The 17,500-nt window shown below is 44.0% G+C and overlaps 1 protein-coding gene across 1 annotated transcript in view; it reads left to right on the top strand.

Moving 5' to 3' along the window:
• LOC113819850 (uncharacterized) overlaps positions 1-17,500 on the top strand; it is a 110,860-nt gene that overhangs the window by 90,774 nt on the left and 2,586 nt on the right. Inside the window, exon 3 of the mRNA XM_070114162.1 lies at positions 16,427-16,655. Within this exon, the coding sequence (XP_069970263.1) occupies positions 16,427-16,655 (229 nt within the window). The remainder of the gene's footprint in view (positions 1-16,426; positions 16,656-17,500) is intronic.

The following is a 17,500-nucleotide window of genomic DNA, read 5'->3' as shown; positions in this document are numbered from 1 at the left end:
TAACAATTATTATTATAACAACTCTTACTATAATACCAATAATAATAACCATCATCATCATCCCCCAAAAAAGTCCAAACGCGCATAGATGTATGCACCATCAGTAAGCGAAATGGCGCCCACATAACAACAAGGGCAAGCAGCATACGCCACAGAAGTTAAGAGAATACTTTCCCTCGTTCTTCACGGACAGAGGCCACACACGTCATAACAGGCAATGCGTCTCTACAACACACGCGGAGAGAGGCACGCACGTATAAATACAACCCCCTACCCCCTCCCCCTTCCCCCCTCCCTGTGTGTTTTCTTTCCTCTAGTTCGACCTCCTCGAAAGATCCTTATAGTATGGAAGTCTAAGCAGTAGCTAGGAGTAGGGGGAGAGAGAGGGAAGAGAGGGATGGATGGAGAGGGATAGAGAGAAGGGGGAAATAGGGAGACGGGGAGAGACGAAAGTGAGAAAGGAAGGAAGGAAGGAAGGAAGGAAGGAATTAAGAGAGAGAGAGAGAGAGAGAGAGAGAGAGAGAGAGAGAGAGAGAGAGAGAGAGAGAGAGAGAGAGAGAGAGAGAGAGAGAGAGAGAGAGAAAGAGAAAGAGAGAGTGGGGGGTAGGGAAGGGGAATATGAAAAAACGGCGGAGAGAGAAAGGTAAAAAAGAAAAAGAGAGAAAGACAGAGAAATGAGACAGGAGGAAAAAATAGACAGAAAAAATGCTTACTGAGAGAGACAGAGACACAAACAAATAGAAAGGCAGATAAAAACAGAGACAAACAGCGAGAGAGACAGAGAGAAACAGACGCACAGAAGGACCTGATCGCTAGCTGGTCGAGGGTAATATCTCACACTAAGCGCACATTGGGGAAATACCCCCAACACGGCCACTGACACCTGAAAATCTATATGGAAATAAACTATGATCTGGGTATTCGGGAATTACCTTGGATTCTCAAAATGTTCTCATTTTTCATGCAAATGATAGTTACGCAGGAGTGCCCCCTTTTTCCTTCTTCCGATGTATGAAAAAACACGTCTTAAAATTTATAGGTACAGCTGCTAGAGCTCTTCGATAACAGATGTATTGTGAACGGCGGTCGACGTTTATGATCGATAAATTTGCAGTTTCATTTATACTGGCAGTGATAAGGATTTTTGTCATGCTTCTTGTTCGATAGGACATACTTATCAAAAAAATTGTTAGATATCGCTGGCGGTGGTCATTCTGATATCGTAATCAGTGTTATCTTTGTTATATGATTATTAGCGCCATTTTGTATTACTCAGTATCGCCGCAAACATCATTGTAATATCAGAGATTAGAATTTACTTTCTTTCTCAGCTTCAATAACATCATCAGTCTTATTAATATTCATATCGAGTTGTCCGTCATCTATATTACAGTCGCTGTCATCTTCTTCCTTGCCATAAAGATCTTTCTTCAAAATGTTATTCAGAGCACTAAAATATTTTGAATCTTTCCCTTACTTTATGGTAGAATATTTTCCACAACTGAAAATGTCAGTGTGTATCTTTTTCAGCATCTGCTAGTGCAGGAATGCTGCCAAAGAAGTTAAAACATGATTTTTTTTATTAGTCATCTATTTATCTGTTTTTTGTCCAATCGATTGTTGAAAAGCAACATCGCATAGAATATAGGGTCCTTTTTTCGCGAAGTTTTTGCGGTCCTAAATCGCTCGTAGTTTCACCATGGCCATCCACATGTAAGCTTAATCACTCCTACACATGCTTATCTACGGACATAATTCCCTCTGTGCTTTCTGGCTAAGAGGCTTTACAGGTGTTCATAAACCAGACGTACAATACCCTGGCACTCTCCCCGAGCTGTCTGTACTACCTAAACCTAATTCGTGTAATGAAGAGCGTTTCACCTTAATTCTTCCGTTACACTTCCCTGTGGTAACGACCCTCCTTTCTCGACTGGAGGTGGGGCGAGAGGGTCGTCCGCTGGGTCTAAAATGGATCACGACGACTGCTCTCCCAACTACTCCAATTGTCATTAGCCCCCTGTTACCAACGACCACTCGAGACCTAAACATTTTGTCTTACCTCCCTCCACTCATCAACCTTCTCCTATATTTTGCTAAAAAAAAGAGAGGGGAAAGAAGAAAGAAAGGAAGGAGGAAAAAAAACACAAGGCTTTCGTCCACATGTTAATTCTTTTCAACTCCCATCAAGGAATTTCATCTGCGCAAGAGACGCCTTAACTGCATGGTACATTAACTCTTTCATTTCCAGCTGACCTCATAATCCCTGGCTCGACAAGGGCTACAGTCCCAGATTGCACCTTCCCGAACCCTTCGGTCATTTAGAATACTAAATCACATTTCTTATGGCGTAATTTATTCCTAATATCACTGGGTTTACAAGCGACACAGTTGATATGCTTCATGATGGCCTGTGGGGAAGAGTAGGCGAGCTCTGGAGCTTCTTTTTTGAAATGATGGGAGGGGGGTGGTGAGACAGAGGGGGGGGTAGGGGAGGAGGGAGGAGGTTGTAAGTGAAGAGGAAGAGGGGGGGGTAGAGTTCAAAAGGTGGTGACGTCATTTGTTTTCGAAAATATATTCTCATTTTTACCCTGAAGGGGGTGGGAGGGGGGGGGGGGAGGAGGTCTGCACAGCGATCTGGAAAGAAAGGAGGAAAATAGTTGCCTCTTGAGGTTTCAGGAGAATTGATCAAAACAATGGCATTGCGAGGCATATCCTCAGCAGGATCGGGGGCTTCTTCCCACGGGGGAAATTCGGGTCTGGTAGATCACTCACTGCCTTTAGACAGATGGCGTTTCCGTCTGTGTGTGTATGCATGTGTGTGTGTGTGTGTGTGTGTGTGTGTGTGTGTGTGTGTGTGTGTGTGTGTGTGTGTGTGTGTGTGTGTGTGTGTGTGTTTTGTGTATGTGTATGTGTGTGTGTGTGTGTGTGTGTATGTGCGTGCGTGTGCGTGTGCATGTTATATATATATGTGTGTGTGTGTGTGTGTGTGTGTGTGTGTGTGTGTGTGTTTTGTGTGTCTGTGTGTATGTGCGTGCGTGTGCGTGTGCATGTTATATGTGTGTGTGTGTGTGTGTGTGTGTGTGTTTATGTGTGTGTGTGTATGTGTGTTTGTGTGTGTGTGTGTGTGTGTTTTGTGTGTGTGTGTGTGTGTGTGTGTTTTGTGTGTGTGTGTGTGTGTGTATGTGCGTGCGTGTGCGTGTGCATGTTATATGTGTGTGTGTGTGTGTGTGTGTGTGTGTGTGTGTAGATCAGTGAGAGGAGGAAACAGATTCTATACATCATAACATATAGACTGAATATAGATATATTGCAAATATATACAATACTACTAATGCATGCATAATAAAACGTTCATAATATCGATATCTCTGTAATTCCGAATTTCTGTGTCATGTATCAGAATGTACCTTCCATATTACAACCATAGATAAGTTACGCGTAAGTTATTTCCCGTATCTTCACATTCCTTACCTTCTATCTCATTCATCCTCATTCCCACTCATTTTGGCTCATTTTCCCTCCCATTCAAAGCACATACGGGCGAAAATATCCATCAAGACAGTCTGTTTTGTGGCTACAGTCTCCACCTCCTCGCCTACCCCCTCCCCCTCCCCCTGTCGTCATACCCCCTACCTTCTTCCCCTATCCCCTTGCCGTCCTACCCCCTCTCTTCTACCCCTATCCCCCTGCCATCCTACCCCTCCGCTCCTACCCCTATCCATCTGCTGTCCCTCCCCCTCCCCTGTACCCCTATCCCCCCTGCCACCACACCCCACCCCTTCTACCCCTACCCCTGCCATCCCACCCCTCCGCTCTACCCCTATCCCCCTACCATCCTATCCCCTCCGCTCTACCCCTATCCCCCTGTCGTCCCACCCCGCCCTCCCTCCTCCCCTCTTCTTTCCTCCCCCATTCATCAATCCTCGTCATCCTCACCATCACCATCATCAGCTTAACCATTACCAATGAGCTATTCATTACAGCGTCGTAGTCAAGGTCGGACGTCGAGCCTCAAAATCCGAACGACCTTTCGCTGGCTGGGAGGCCTTACTCTTATATTCTGATTTTTTTTCTTTTCTTTTCTTATTCTTTTTTTATTCAGTCTTTTTTCTGGATTTGGTATAAAGGCTTGTGAGATATTTTGCGATACATAGCTCTTAGGAAAAAACAAAACCATATGAAAGAAATTTTGTTTTACATAGCTCTTAGAAAAAAATAATATGAAAGAAATATTGCGTTACACAGCTCGTAGAAAAAAATGAAAGAAATCCCAACGGCTCATTATGGGATTCCTTAAAAAAACGGGGGGTCCAATTAAGGATCTCCGCCTCACACAAGGGCCATACGACAAGCGGGTCCTACACGCTTTTTGACAAATGGCTCGACCGACTCAAGATCTAATGATACCGACTCCCTTGGCGATGACGGTGGTTGGTACAACAATTAAGGAAAGGGGAGGGGAGGAGGAAGGGAGTAAAGGAGGGAGAGAGAGAGAAGGGGGTTGAAAGACAGGGAGGAGGAGGAGGAGGAGGAACAATGGTTGGGATGAGGGACCGGTAGATGGTACTTGGTACTTGGGTGTTCTTACGACTCATCTCTTTCAGAATATGGCGGAGGAGGAATAAGTAGTCCCTTGATTATACCGCGAGGTCCAATTAGCACGGAGATAAGGAGAATGACGAGCGGATTTATAAGTAGAAATAAGTAGGTTGATAAGGATGAAAGATGTTCATAATTGCTACTCGTCGCCGGAAATTGACCGCTTGAGCGCTTAAAAAGCCTCTTCATTTGGCACATAGACATCCGGTGATACCCAGAGCTTTCGGATATTCACCGTCCAAGGACATGGGGAGACGGTAGAGAACACGGTAGCCACAGGAGACCATCAGGAGAGACGTGGGCGTGGCCAGGGGTCGAGTGGAGACGTGATGGATCCTCTACTTCGGGAGAACCGCCGCTGGAGCCCTCGCACGGTGGTCGTCCGTGTATAAAAAAGACGTAAGAGGCTCGTTACAGAATACATGGGATGGTATTAACACTTATAAATTCTTGTCAGGAAGTCCAGGTGGTTTACGTTAATCAGAACGAGAAAAACGTTTTTTTTCTTTCTTTCTTTCTTTTTCAACAGCCGACAGCAGAACGAGTTCTCATTAAAAGCTTCATCCAAACAATCCACAGGAAACGGCAATAAAAAACAGACAATGCTGGATGAAAAATGAAAACATTACACGTGAAATATGTTCATCAAAGCTTTTCAGAAAAGCAAACCTGTCCACGCAATTCATCAACTAGTTGTGACAACTCGCTAGATTGCCAATGGGCGGCAAAGCGAACTTGGCAGTGATTGGGGAGTGTCCTAGGAGATTGTGAATGATTAATTTGAGCTGATGAAACAGAATGTGTTTGTCAGGTGAGAGATCTAACTAAAAAAAAAAGTTCTTTAGAGAGACAGAGAGACAGAGAGAGAGAGAGAGAGAGAGAGAGAGAGAGAGAGAGAGAGAGAGAGAGAGAGAGAGAGAGAGAGAGAGAGAGAGAGAGAGAGAGAGAGAGAGAGAGAAAGAGAAGGAAAAAAAGAGAAAACTATTCCTTTGTTTGACTTTTATCAATATACCTGGAAACATTTGCGGTGAAGCTCTTGTTTATCAAAAAGGTGTTCGCATCAATAAATAACGTCTAAGGAAAAGCAAACCTAGATTTCCTGTCATTATATCATTAGCACATATTCATTAGAATCAATAAACAGATCATTCATTAGTCTTGATTAGACGAAAGGACAGCTATCAGCTATCTTTAGCTCTGTGTTTATCTATCTCTGAAGCCCCCTTGTTATAATAAGAAGGGGGGGGGGGAGAAGAGAGGCAATGGAAGAGAGTCCATCTTTTCCCGCTAAAAAAAATCCGGTCTTTAAATCCGAAGAAGGAACAAGACGTTATCTTTGAAATTACACCAACTCCCTCGTAACCCCCAATTGTACTTACCAAAGATAAATGATAAATGCCACGACGACTTTGATCTGCGTATATTTCTGGTCTCTTAAAGCCGCAGAAACGCCAAGGCATGTTGACCGAGAGGATTCAACGACTTCCAAAAGGAAAAGATAATGAAAACAAAAGAGCAACGCCGACCGATTTCTTGCGCAGGAAACGAACACAATGAGCGTGCGGCGCGTTAAGTCGTATCATTACATTGGCATGATAAATAACCTCCTGGCATGTACATATGAGAATTATTAGTCATAATGACAAGGGAGAGTCACACCAAAGGACTTCAGTTTTGAGAATGCATGGTGTGCAGAGGTAATCACTGTGCAGACCTTAGTACAGTCTTTTGTCGAGTAGATAATTTTTCCTCTATGCATGTGCTTCTCCTTATGCCACTCTTTTATCTATTAGAATAATAACAAGAAAATGAATTAGTGAATTGAAATAAAAAATAACTACTTAAAGATTACGAATCTTCATGAACAAGGGGATATACATTCTTTATTGTCATTAATACTTAAAAAAAAACAATGCATACAGATGTAGACCTCAGAACTAATTTCTTGTACATGTTATTTCTTGGTGTGTCTTGTGTGTGGGTTTTAATCCTCTATCCTCCCCTGAACTCCCTTAATAGGATCCATTTCCCCCCGAATCATATTCATCCAACACCTTACCTGAACCTTAATTCTACACACCTAATCCTATTCACTGTTATTATGACCCTCCCATTCGAAAAATTGAAAATTCTCCCATAACCATTCATCTTTTTAAGGCGTCTCCCTCCCTCCATTTCGACCCTCTAGACTAGACCCCCCTCCCCCCTTTTTCCACACCTCCCCGTTATTTACTCACTCACAATTACACATCATTATCCGCTCTCGCAACTCACAATCACTCAAAAGACAGTCTCGCACACAGCTAACCCCGCCCCTCCCTTCTGAAGAGCTTTCATGTACCTATCCTTCGCACGCTCCCTCTGAGGCCTCCTGCCTGGGGTTTTACCTGGTCGGAGCCCCTCGCCCCTCTCTTCGTTCTTTCTTTCTCTTTCTCTTTTATTTTTTTTTCTTTTTTTTCTTTTTTTAATCTTTAAGGTTTGCTTCCTCTCTCTCTCTCTCTCTCTCTCTCTCTCTCTCTCTCTCTCTCTCTCTCTCTCTCTCTCTCTCTCTCTCTCTCTCTCTCTCACTACCACTCCGTTCCAATCTCCTCCTCTTTCTTTTTATCTCAATACCTCCTTCATTTTGCTTCGCCTTCTCTTCTGTCATTATCTCCTCTTTCGCAACTTCATTCCAGCTACATCTTCCCCTCTTTTATCTCTCAGTCCTTTATCCCTTCCCTTTCATCTTTCTGACCCTCTCCCTCCTCCTCCTCCTCCTCCCCCTCTTCCTCCTCCTCCTCCTCCGCCCCCCCCTCAGGCCTCTTCCTCCTCCCTTCCTTACCTCTTCCTTCCTCCTTCTTATTCCTCCTCTCTCACCTCCTCCTTCTTATTATTATTATTATTATTCCTCCTCCTCCTCCTTCCTCACCTCCTCCTCCCTCATCTCTATCTCCTCCTCCTCCTACCTCACCTCCTCCTCCTCCTCCTCCTCCACCTCCTCCTCCTCCTCCTCCTCCTCTTCCCTCACCTCCCCCTCCTCCTCCTCCTCCCTCACCACCTCCTCCTCCTCCTCCTTCCGACCTCATCAAACGGCTCCTTAAAACCGTAAGCTGCGCAAAGAGACCTCGCTTTGTTATCACCTGTGCCAGCCTCAGACACCGCCTATCATCCCTTACCCCCTTAGGTGCTCGCCCGTTCTTTCTCCCGATTCCCGTGTCGTTTTCTCTCCCTTTGCCCTTTAATTTCAACGCTCTACTTGAATGTGTATCGATTTTCTCCCTCTCCCTCCCTCCACTCCCTCTCTCTCTCTCTCTCTCTCTCTCTCTCTCTCTCTCTCTCTCTCTCTCTCTCTCTCTCTCTCTCTCTCTCTCTCTCTCTCTCTCTCTCTCTCAAAGAGAGAGGAAGTGAGAGAGAGAGAGAGAAAAAATGGACACACCTATGTAAATATATACATATATGTATGTGTTTATGTGTGTGTGTAGATAGATAGATAGATATTAATTTATTCGTTTATTCATTTATTTGCACACACAGGTATAGCTGACGTGCGTGCGTTTCCGCTCACGGGTCCGTATGCACTGTATATGTGTCCATGCTTACTAAACAACACATTTATCTTATGATACCGTCTCCCATGTTCCACTTCTTCTCGCTCCTTCGCTATTCCCTTTATTCTTATTATCCCACCGCCGTCTCTACTTTTCCATATCATCTCTCACGCGTCCACTCCCCCTCCCCCCCTACCCCTCGCAGTTTCCATGACTCTCTTAAAAAACAAAGGTTATCTGTCATAAGGACTGTAATACTTCAAGAAACACGTTACTAGCTAGTATAAGGCATGATTCGCTAGTATTAGGGTCAAGTATGGGGAGATTGGGGTATCAGAGATTGGGGTATGGGGAGATTAGGGTATCGGGGGATTGGGGTATCGGGGGATGGGGGTATAGGGGGATCGGGGTATATGGAGATTGGGGTATGGGAGGTTTGGGTGTAGGGGAGTGGGGTATAGGGGGATTGGGGTATGGGGAGATTGGAGTATAGGGGTTTGGGTATAGAGGGATTGGGGTGTATAGGGATTAGGGTAAGGGTAGACATTACGAAAGAAGTAGCGTGATGTCCCATTCTGTGGTTTGTGTTATAGGGTAATAGAGACGGATTTTGTCCTAGACTCAGCATAATTTGGGGTGGGGGGAGGGGAGCTTACGGATTCTGGAAATAATTGTGAGTCTTCGTATATGTAAAGCTCCAGAAATTATGATGTTATGTGTCTCCCTCTCTCCGCCTCTCTTTCTCTGTCCTTGTTTTTTCTATATGTCTGTCTTTCGTTCTATCTCTCCTTTTCTCTCTTTGGCTCTATCTTCTCCTCCATATCTCTCCCGCTTTGTCTCTAGCTCTCTTTATCTCCCTCCTATTATTCCTCTCTTTGTCTCCGACTCTGTCTGTTTCTGTCTCTGTATGTCTGTCTGTCTCTCCCACTACGTTCAATGTGTGTGTGTGCGTGTGTGTGTGTACGCGTAAAGCATGTATGTCTTTCCCTCTTCTCTCTCTCAAGCACAGTCAGTGTTAAACATGTGAATTTCATGTCCCGTTGAGGAGGATTAACATTTTCCCACCTTTTCCTTTTCGTTTTTGAATGAACATAGATCAAGAAAATAAATATTGGAACCATCCAGGCAAGTGCTTTCAGGGCAGACGATCCGTGAAATGGGCGCAGGCACATGGGAATGGTGCTTCCAAAGGGCGGAATGGCGTAGTTATCAGCGGCGAAAAAAAGCAAATCCCTTCACCCTTCACTCACCTTGTTGCACCTTCCTTTTCTTGTGTCCTCTCATATTTCAGGGTCGATTTATGGTTCTTATTTACAAGCAAATGGGGCCATTCCTGCGTTCTCCCGACGCACGTGAATCACGTTAATTACCCTTTATATCTTATTCTTTACCTTCTTCCTTCTTCTCTTCTTATTGTCATTTCCCCCCGTCTTTATCGCTCTTTCTCCTCTTTACCTGGGATACTTAACCACCTCCGCCTCGCCTGGTATATCCTCCTTTTTACCTCATGATCTTGCTGAAGTATCACAGGGTTATTATCACCCGTTTGTCTTGCTCCATCATTAACGATTTTGCTCTTCATTCTTACGTGCTCAGGGTTCGTCGCGGCGTGTGATGGATGTCGGGGTTTTAAGGAGCATCGAAGATTTATTCCAGTCTTCCTCCCCCTCTCCCCCCCCCTTCCTTCCTCCCCCCGCCCCCCCTTTCCCACGCCCTTTGCCCAAGAAAATGAATGAAAAGCGAGGTCTCCTTTGTTGCTTTGGCTCAGCGGGTGAGTGAATAGTGTGCGGATATCGCTGACTTTGCATTAGCGACGGAGAGTGCGGTGACAGAATATCTCTCGGTGTCATTCGAAAGATATCAACCTACCAAAGAATATAATTTTTTTTCTAAATGGTAATCCTACAAATTAATTTCTTTGGACGAACCGACGGACTCATTTTAGCATCTTATCAGTAGCTTAATGTGTTTTCGGCAGACCTTCATTATGCATCGATTATTGCACCTTCTCATGTGTGCTTGCTTTGCATATACATGCACTAATGAACACGATCTCGACAAGATCAGATAAAGTTGGCTTGGATAAGTCGTGGCTTGGGTTCACTCGCTTTTGCTATGAGGTCTCTGCTTTGACTATTTTGGCGGCTCTCATTGACTGCTTATGAATAGACGAGGTTTTGGAGTATTGTCACTTCGGGTGAAAAAAAAATCAGATTATAACTTTATCCTTTTCATAGAATTCAAAATCAAAATAATTTAAAGATTTTAAGCGATCTCTTACGATCTTTTTTCTCGCTCTCTTTTTTTCTTCCTACACCAGAATTTCAAAGTAGAAAATAATTTAAAAAAAGAGAGAAAAAAATAAGGGAACAACCCCTCCACCCCAAGAAAAAAAAAAAAACAAGGAAAAAAAATAATAAAAGAGACCTACAGCAATATATTCAGGAAACGTGCAAAGTCAAAAAACAAAATAGGGGAATTTTTACCCTCGATTCTTCCCCGATCATCTCACATTACCATCAGAGGTTACCGTTGGGGATGTGGTTGGAGGAGAATAGGGGGAAAGGGAGGGGAAAAGGGGGAAAAGAGGCACGGGAAGGAGGGAAAAACGTGCTGAGCAAGAGTAAGATGGAAGACGTAGAAGAAGAGGACAAGGAGGTGGAGAAAAGAAACGAGGGTGGTAGAAAGAGGAAGAAGCAGATGATAATAAACTGAAGAAAGAAGGAGGATAGAGAGGAGAATAGAGAGGAAAAAGAAGTGGAAACAGAGGATAAAGTTGAAGAGAGAGAGAAAAAAAAAGAGAGAATATCGTTTAAACAGGGAGATTAATGAAGTGAATGTGAAGGAGGAAGAAAAAAAAGAGATAGAGATGAGGGAAGAGGAGAAGCAACAGGACACCAAACAGAACCAAGCGAGAAAGAGGGGAGAGGATAAAAAAAAAAAAACTCAAAAGGATCAGGAACAAGACAGACGAGGGGAAACGGGTGACACGAGAGAGTAAATAAAGGTTTCAAGGGGAATGAGAGACAAAGACCGATAAAGCAGAGGGAACAGAAGGGGTAGAGAGGGCGAGAGACGATGGGAGAGTGCAGGTGGGTGGAGGCAGAGAGGGCAATCGAACGAAGAAACAGGGAAACGACCGCGAAAGGTAAATAAATGATGAAGAAGGGGGACGAAAATGAGGAGAGTGGGTGGAGGAGGGGATGAGAGGTGGGGGGGGGGGGGGGGTGGACACGGATGGCGGATCGGGGTGGGGGTGTAGCATCAGGAGGGGGGTGGGGGTTAGGTAGTAGGGGAATTTAGAAGGGGTGAGAAATGACAGCTAAATGAATATAAGGGAAAGATAAACGTGAAAAGAATAAGCAAGCGAAGAAGAGCAAAGAGTTGACATCAATGCAAAATAAATAGAAGTGGAAAATTAAAATAGGAAATGAAGAAGAAAAAAAAACAAAAAAAGAAAAAAAAAGAAGGATAAATAAATGAAAAGGAAAAAGAAAAAAGAAGGAACGAACGATGGTGATGACGATAATGAAGTGATGAAGATAAAGAAGTAAAAGCAGGAGGACAAGAAAACAATGAGAAGGCGAAAGAAGAAGACGATAAAGACGATGATTATAATGAGGTGCCGAAGAATAAAGAACATGACTTAAAAGAAGAGAGACGAAGCCAACATAGGAAGAAGCCCTATGTTGTCTCACCAGCGGACTCTCCTCGCCCGTGATGGACACTCTCAACGCGCCAATTTCGAAAACCACAACTCTACCTCGTCCTCAACAGATAATATGATGTTGGCTGATGTTATTTTCTCTGGGCGGATATCGGCTTGTGTTTTTGCAAGGCCGGGTTCAAATTCCTGTGTTTTCCTATTGATAAATTTGGATAATGATATCGCTGTATTTCTTGATAAGGGTGATTTCTCCTTCATAATGTATAGGGTTCGAGTCTGGGTTGCGTTCTCTCGGGGGTGCTGGTTCTCTTGGGTGCGTGTTGTCTCTTTTATTTTTTATTTTATTATTATTTTTTTTTATCTCTTATTTTCTCTTTTCTTTTTTCGCCTTTGTTTTCTTGTCTTTTCTTTACTTTTCTCTCTCTCTCTGTCCTTATGTTATTCCACTACTCCATCTCTCTTCTCCCCTCTTTTCCCTCCCCCTTTCTCACCTCTTTCCTCTCCTACCTCTTTTCTCTCCCCCTTTCTCACTTCTCCTCTCCCTCTCCCCCTCTCTCATCCTTCTTCCCCCTTCCCTCAGGCCCTTTTCTCCCCCCCCCCCTCCTCTCTACCTCTGCAAGCACACAAGAGGGTTTGAAGTTGAGGGGGGGAAGAAAGTGCTATGCGATCGAAGGGAGGGGCAATCACCGGTTGCCAATTGAAGCCCAGGAATCATAACGATAAAATATAGAAATCATAGTCGCTATGATTACCATGCTAACGCCAGTTCTGATCATTGGGGTCGGATTTCAAGGTCAGTGTTTTTTTTTTTTTTTTTTTTTTTTTTGAGAAAGGGGTGAAGGGGGGAGGGGCTTGGGGGAAGGGGGAGGGCGTCGAAGAAGGAAAAAGAGAGAATGCCAATTCTAGACACAGATAAAAGGTCTTTGATGGCTATAAATAACACCGAAGATAGCGCAAAAAACGGGGTATGGGAGATGGAAAAATTGGGAGGAGAGGGAGGAGGGGGGAAAGAGGAGGTAGAGGGTGGGGGAGGGGGAGGATAATCATGATTTGGGTGGCACTATCATTGAGGAAAATTGATTTCGAGGTTTAGCGATCATGGGAGACTTTCGGGGGATCAACCACCTATAAGGGCGTGGGTGAGGAGGACTCGAGGGAAGGAGGAGAAAGAGAGAGAGAAAAGGTGGAGGGCAGGGAGGTAAGGAGGGATGAAGGGAGTAGAGAGATAGGGAAGGGAGGAGGGGGTAGGGAGATAGGGAAGGAAGGAGGGGGCACAAACATAGGGAGGGAAGGAGAAGGAGAAAGTGAGAGAGAAAGGGTGGAGGACAGGGAGAGAGGGAGGGATGGAGAGGGTAGAGAGTAGGGAGGAAAGGAGGAGAGCAGGAAGATTGGGAAGGAAGAACAGAGGGAGAGAGGGTGACTGGGAGGTGGGTAGGGAAGGAGAAGGGCTGGGGGATAGGGAGGAAAGGAGGGCTGGGAGATGGGGAGAGAGAAAGGGAAGGAGAGAGAGAGAGAGAGAGAGAGAGAGAGAGAGAGAGAGAGAGAGAGAGAGACAGAGAGAGAGAGAGAGAGAGAGAGAGAGAGAGAGAGAGAGAACTGGATAGAAAGAAATAAAGACACAAAGACAGATACTAAAAAAAGAGAAAGGGATATGAGGAAAAAGGCTACATAAATATAATAAACGGAGACAAGAAAAAAAAAAAGAAAATCTTCCTGACTATCTCCAGTTAGTTATAAAGTTGGCGAGAATTATACGATATTAGCAAAGTTACGAGAATGGGACGTTGTGATCAATTGTATTAATGACTAAGGAGATCTTTATTTACAGAATGATTCAAGGGTGCTTTAATTCGCAAATTACCGACATACGCAAAGGGTCGTTGCGCAATTTTGCAAAGTACAGTGCACCTTGAGTAAATCATGCTTACCCGGTTGTTGCATGTCAAGGCTAAGAATCTCGCTGTTGCAGGTTTGCAATGTTGGACGTAGATAATTTTAGATTCTAAGCTCTGCCACATATCAAAGGCTTGAGGTCTTAAGTGGGGATATTAACAAAAAGGGTAGACTATCTCGATTTTTTTTTTCTCTCGAAAATAGTAATCTACTATATTTCATAGATTTTTCGGGAGAGCAAGAACTTGGGAGCTCCGTTTTTTATTTTTTTTTCATTGACGTTTTTTCCGTAATTGGAGGGGGTACTTACGCAGACTTACTTTCCTCTTAACTTTATTTCACTCTTCTGCTATCGAAATGGCGAATTAAGGCTGCATTTCCTTATCTTCAGCCTCTTTCTCTTTTTATTATCATGATCTTTTTATCTTGATCGCCTCTCTCTACCTATCTGCCTTTCTCTTCTTCCCTCATTCTGTCTTTTTATTGCGAATGCATGTTGCTTATCTCTCTCTCTCTCTCTCTCTCCCGGTCTCCTTTTTTCTCCCTCTACATTTGTCTATCTATTTATGTAATTTACCTGTCTGTATACCTAATGTATATCTACTTATCTATTCATCAATGTTGTTTTTCTGTCTCTCTCTCTCTTTTCTCTCTCTCTCTCTCTCTCTCTCTCTCTCTCTCTCTCTCTCTCTCTCTATATATATATATATATATATATATATATATATATATATATACATATATATATATATGTGTGTGTGTGTGTGTGTGTGTGTGTGTGTGTGTGTGTGTGTGTGTGTGTGTGTGTGTGTGTGTGTGTGTGTGTGTGTGTGTGTGTGTTTGTGTGTGTGTGTGTGTGTGTGCATGTATAGATAGAAAGATAGACGGATAGATAGATAGATAGACAGATAGATATATAATCTTCCTATATATCACACCCTATTTACTTGTATTTGCTCTTCCCCTGCCCTTTTTCCCACGATAATTTACCACCATTTCCTTCTGCCTCTCCTTTGGTCGCCGCTTCCTCTCTTGACACTTCTCTATCAGCTCTCTTTCATCGCTCATTCTGTCTCTGTCTCCCTTTCCGAACTTCCAAATCGTCTCGTGTATTCAGGAAACTTGTACTTAAGCCATCCTTCTATAAACACAAACTCTCTTCCCTTTTGCTGATCGCTTCTTCCTTTGACCCCGTTCTGGTAATTCAATACCCTCCTCCGCTGCTACTTTATCCATGCCATTCGTTACTCTGTGTTATTCTTCACTCTTTCCTCTGTGTCCTTTTCTCTCTTTTATCTTCCGATTTCTGGTTTTGGGTGATTTTTTTAAAAGTATGAATGACACGGGTAGAAGTAAGCTTTTTGGGTCTACGGACAAAAATCCTTTTTATGTGGGTCTTCTCTTTTGTCAACCCGCAAAGGATTTATTCAGCTTTTTTTAAAAGATAATAAAATACATTCTCTTCTTACACCATCTTTATTTTTCTCTCTGTTTCATTTACATTTGGGTTATTCTCCTCTTCCCTTTATCTGCGCTCGTATCCCTTATCACTACGTCTGCCTGCCTCACTGTCTTGTTAATTGTTGTTCATCCACATTACTGTATCTAATCTATGTTGCGATATCTATATATTATATGTACACACTCTCTCCCCCTTTCATTCTGCATATGTGTCTCTGTGCATACACTGTCGTATCTTTGTATTCCTCTGTCGCCGATTCCTCTGTTCTCCATTATCTGTTCTTGTTCCCCTTTCTATTTTACGTAATCTGCTTCGAACATTTCGGTTCTCCGTTTTCTGTGCGATCTTATTTACCCGTTCCTCTTGTCCTTCGCTCGCACCGCTTCCCCTTTTTTTCCTAACCCCTTCATTCTAAACTTTGCTCGTTCCCATCACATCCATATGCTGTGCCATTTTCTTTCACAAGTGAACGGGGCCGCATAGCAACACACGGGGTATCAGTCCTCGCTTTATTACGAATAAAAGAAAATGAGTGAGTCACCCCTGCTCCAGTAATAGTAATAATTTACTAAAGTCTATATCCTGCCTAACGAATAAAAGTTTCATAAGCCATTTATGAACGCGGGAGGATAACGAATAACTATCAACTTTGTGTTCGCATGAAATTAAATTCAGCGCAGAGAGCCGGATTATGGGTAAATACTCGGATATTGTTCGAATATTGAAACCTGAAATTACTCCAGTTGAGAACCAAGCAAAATGTTTGTGCGTATATTATGCATATCGGCGAATTACACTCGAATAATTCGGAATCAGCGGGGATGCGAATCACTTATTGCTAGTGATAAATCATACGCGTTTAAGCCCGGCGGGATTTCTTTTTAAAATGCACCAACGAAGAGGATGAGATCACAGGGTCTATCACGGACCCCGAATCGGCGGGGGAATTATCTGTGGAATAAACACTTCGATTTCACTTTCCTTCACATTACCCTTTGTATATGACGGTATCATAATGATGGCGATATAATACATGTGTGAAAAACTTTCCAACAACAAAATAATCATACAATCTTCAATAAAGTCCAGTGCAGCACGCAAATTTGGACTCTATAAATATATTGCCTCACGGTGTCTAAAAATATATATCGGAAATACAAAACCGATATTTCTTTACCTCCTAAACTACAAGAGAAACAGGGGAGGGACAAACGTATATAGGAAATAGGAGAGGAAGAAGACAGGCCAAATCCCCCTTACGTGATTTTTCTTCCCCAGGAGCGAGACGGGGGCCGAGGGGAAGGCTGGCGAGGCCCTGGGATCTTCAGAGGCAACGGAAGGCTTCTGCTCCCCTCTCCAGCACCACCTCCTCCACCAGCGCCGCCACCACGACCTCCACCACCACGGACGCCAACACGTGGAGAAAGAAGTGCGTATTCCTCGACATACGCCTGGGCCTTATACCATCGGGTACGACCGTAGCTTCATGGAAATACATCTTACAAATGTAAATCTTTTTGTCTGCTAATTCCTCTCAAAAACTAAGGAACACAATCCATTTTTAATCCCCGAATGCTTCCTTCTCCTTCTACCATCCCAGCCCTTCCTCCCTCATCACTATAGAGCTTCTTCCCTTCCTCTCTCACCACCAGAAAGCTTTTATCCTGCAATTAAGCCCTTTCTCCCTCAATATAATCCCTATCCTCTCTCAATATAACCCCCCCCCCAGTTTCACCAACACAACCGTTCCTCCATCATTATTTCTACAAATTCACCCTGTTCTTCTCCATTACAAACCTTCCTCCACCACTAAAGCTCCCCCTCCCTCCTCACCACAACCCTTCTTCCCACATCACCTCACTTCCTCTTTCGCCAATACAACCTTTCTACCATCACCACTATAACCCTTCCGCACTCACTATCAGAGTCCCCATCACAACCCTTCCTCCCTCACTACCCTTCCTCCCTCACTATCAGTCCCCATCACAACCCTTCCTCCTTCACCATCGGTTTCCACCAGCATTTTCTCCCTCACCACAACCCATCCTCCCCACCACAACCCCCCCCCCCTCGCCACCATAACCCCCCCCCCTTCGCCACCACACCCCCTTCGCCACCACACCATCCCTCCACATCCCCCGTGAAGCCTTCGGGAGCTCCAGAGAAACCTTTCTGTTTCGTGAGGAGAAGCCGTTATCGTGAGGCGGGACCTTTACCAGCAGAATAAATCTTGACAGTGAAAAAGATTTTCCATCGTAAGAAGAAACCTCCATCATGGCAAGAAGCCCTCCATCATGGGACGTAACCTCCACTTCCTGACTTCGGAACCTCTCTCACCCCATCATTATCTCC

This window comes from Penaeus vannamei, chromosome 35 (genome assembly GCF_042767895.1).
Source record: "Penaeus vannamei isolate JL-2024 chromosome 35, ASM4276789v1, whole genome shotgun sequence".
NCBI classification, from domain to species: domain Eukaryota; kingdom Metazoa; phylum Arthropoda; class Malacostraca; order Decapoda; family Penaeidae; genus Penaeus; species Penaeus vannamei.
Note: the sequence above shows the minus strand (reverse complement) of the source record. Positions and strands in the feature narration are given on the sequence as shown.